The sequence below is a fragment of the Cyphomyrmex costatus genome, unplaced genomic scaffold, assembly GCF_001594065.2.
Source record: "Cyphomyrmex costatus isolate MS0001 unplaced genomic scaffold, Ccosl1.0 scaffold75, whole genome shotgun sequence".
NCBI classification, from domain to species: domain Eukaryota; kingdom Metazoa; phylum Arthropoda; class Insecta; order Hymenoptera; family Formicidae; genus Cyphomyrmex; species Cyphomyrmex costatus.
The window spans coordinates 305,736-307,492 of NW_017280322.1; the positions used below are offsets into that span (position 1 = coordinate 305,736).

Genomic DNA, 1,757 nt, shown 5'->3' on the forward strand with positions numbered 1-1,757 from the left:
AATTCAATACAAACGGATATCATGATATTGGCAATATTTAAATCTACTTATTATTTTAAAGCTGTAATTTTATTCATTGCTGTATCAAAATTTTATAATCTCATTTCATTGTATATTTTTTAATATGTATAATTTAAAAATACACATTGTTTATACATATCACAACTTAATGAAAAAAAGAAATGCATTCTAGATTTTCCATAAAATAACATTCCATAAAATGAATAAAAATCTATCTGATATTGCGCGTTCATGTAGCTGACCATAATAAATAAGTACAATTATGTTTCTCGATACAATTATTCTTCATGTTTATTCTTATAAGCAATTGCATTATTAATTGCATGAAACATACCGTGTTATTATTCGCACATGTGGGTGTGTGTATATATAGTGACACCACACGCACGCACACACACACACACACACACACATCATTATGGTCAGATAAAATATAAAAATACATCTTTGATAATAAATGTACCTGATTCATATAAAACAAATACATAATAACCTATATAATTTGCTGCTAGCGCATTAAAATATGGAGATTTCTCGCAATTTTTTTACACCGACGAACACGCACACGCACATACAAATACATACGCGCAATTAAATATTATACAAAATCATTAGCTATATTTACATTGGGAAGTAGAATACCAAATACAAACAAAATAACGCAATAACAAATAGATCTAAAAAATAGGGCTGACAATAATGATTAAGAATGTCGTTTTCTCGATCATAGCGATAAGAATAAAATGTTGATCGCAGGATAATGTCGAATGAACCTGTTCAAAGGTTAGATTCAAGATAATACCTTTTGCTTCTCACTGTTTTTCCCAGAACAACAACATTAAGCTTTGTCAATAGAAGTATCTTTCATAATGTCATCTTTAGTGATATTTTGGTTCATTTGGTCGTTTTCGTACTCTACAAAGTCATCAAATAAGCTTGGCCACGCTTCCGCATCATCATAAGCACCAAGATCGTCTCCGATGCTCTCGGCAAAGTTTAGAAACATGTTCCAAGTGTCCCTAGGTATTCCCCGAATGTGATGACACTCTAGAAAGTTTAGCCATCGCGTTAAGAGCGGAGGTTCACGTATTGTAAAGACGAGTCTCCAAAGATCAATCGCCATATCAGCTGGTAAGATTCTTTGACCAGACGTCACATCAAGGCCAAATCGGAATGTGAATCGATAGAGATCCTTGAACAAATCACTATTGATCGTTAATTCTTGAACGATCTCGGGCAAACGTGCCTGTATACTACGTATACTATCAACCTTCATCGCTTTTAAACCCGTGACAAACTCCTGGCGCGTGAATTGGCACATTTGCTCTGCATTTAACTTCCATGCAAGCACAAGTACTTTAAATTCATCGGGTGATAATTGTAAATCATCACAGAGTCTTTCTATACCATCAGCTAATATTACATCTTCGTGCGGATCCTTAAAAACAAACATGTGAAATATATTAGTCATAATATTTGTGTAATTCCTTATAATCTTAAAATATAATTATGAAAGATAAATTATGATTGACTCGTATGATTTATTAAAATCAACAGAAAGTGTAAAGCCATTCGAGTCTTGAAAACTGGATGTTAATGTTTATTTTATTATGTGAATTTTATATACTGTGTATGTAGTCCCCCCCGCGACGCTGATAGATTTTCAGCTTTGACGCATATTCACTACCACAGTAATATCACTTAGTTAAATTGAGAATCAATTTAACCAATTTTTT

General features: G+C 32.5%; 1 protein-coding gene across 1 annotated transcript in view; it reads right to left on the bottom strand.

Annotated features, from left to right (window-relative positions):
• Positions 1-447: 447 nt before the first annotated feature.
• The window catches only part of SCCRO3 (defective in cullin neddylation 1 domain containing SCCRO3), a 3,571-nt gene continuing 2,261 nt past the window's right edge, over positions 448-1,757 (bottom strand). Inside the window, exon 4 of the mRNA XM_018548792.1 lies at positions 448-1,459. Coding sequence (XP_018404294.1) covers positions 860-1,459 — 600 coding nt within the window. The 3' untranslated portion in view covers positions 448-859. The remainder of the gene's footprint in view (positions 1,460-1,757) is intronic.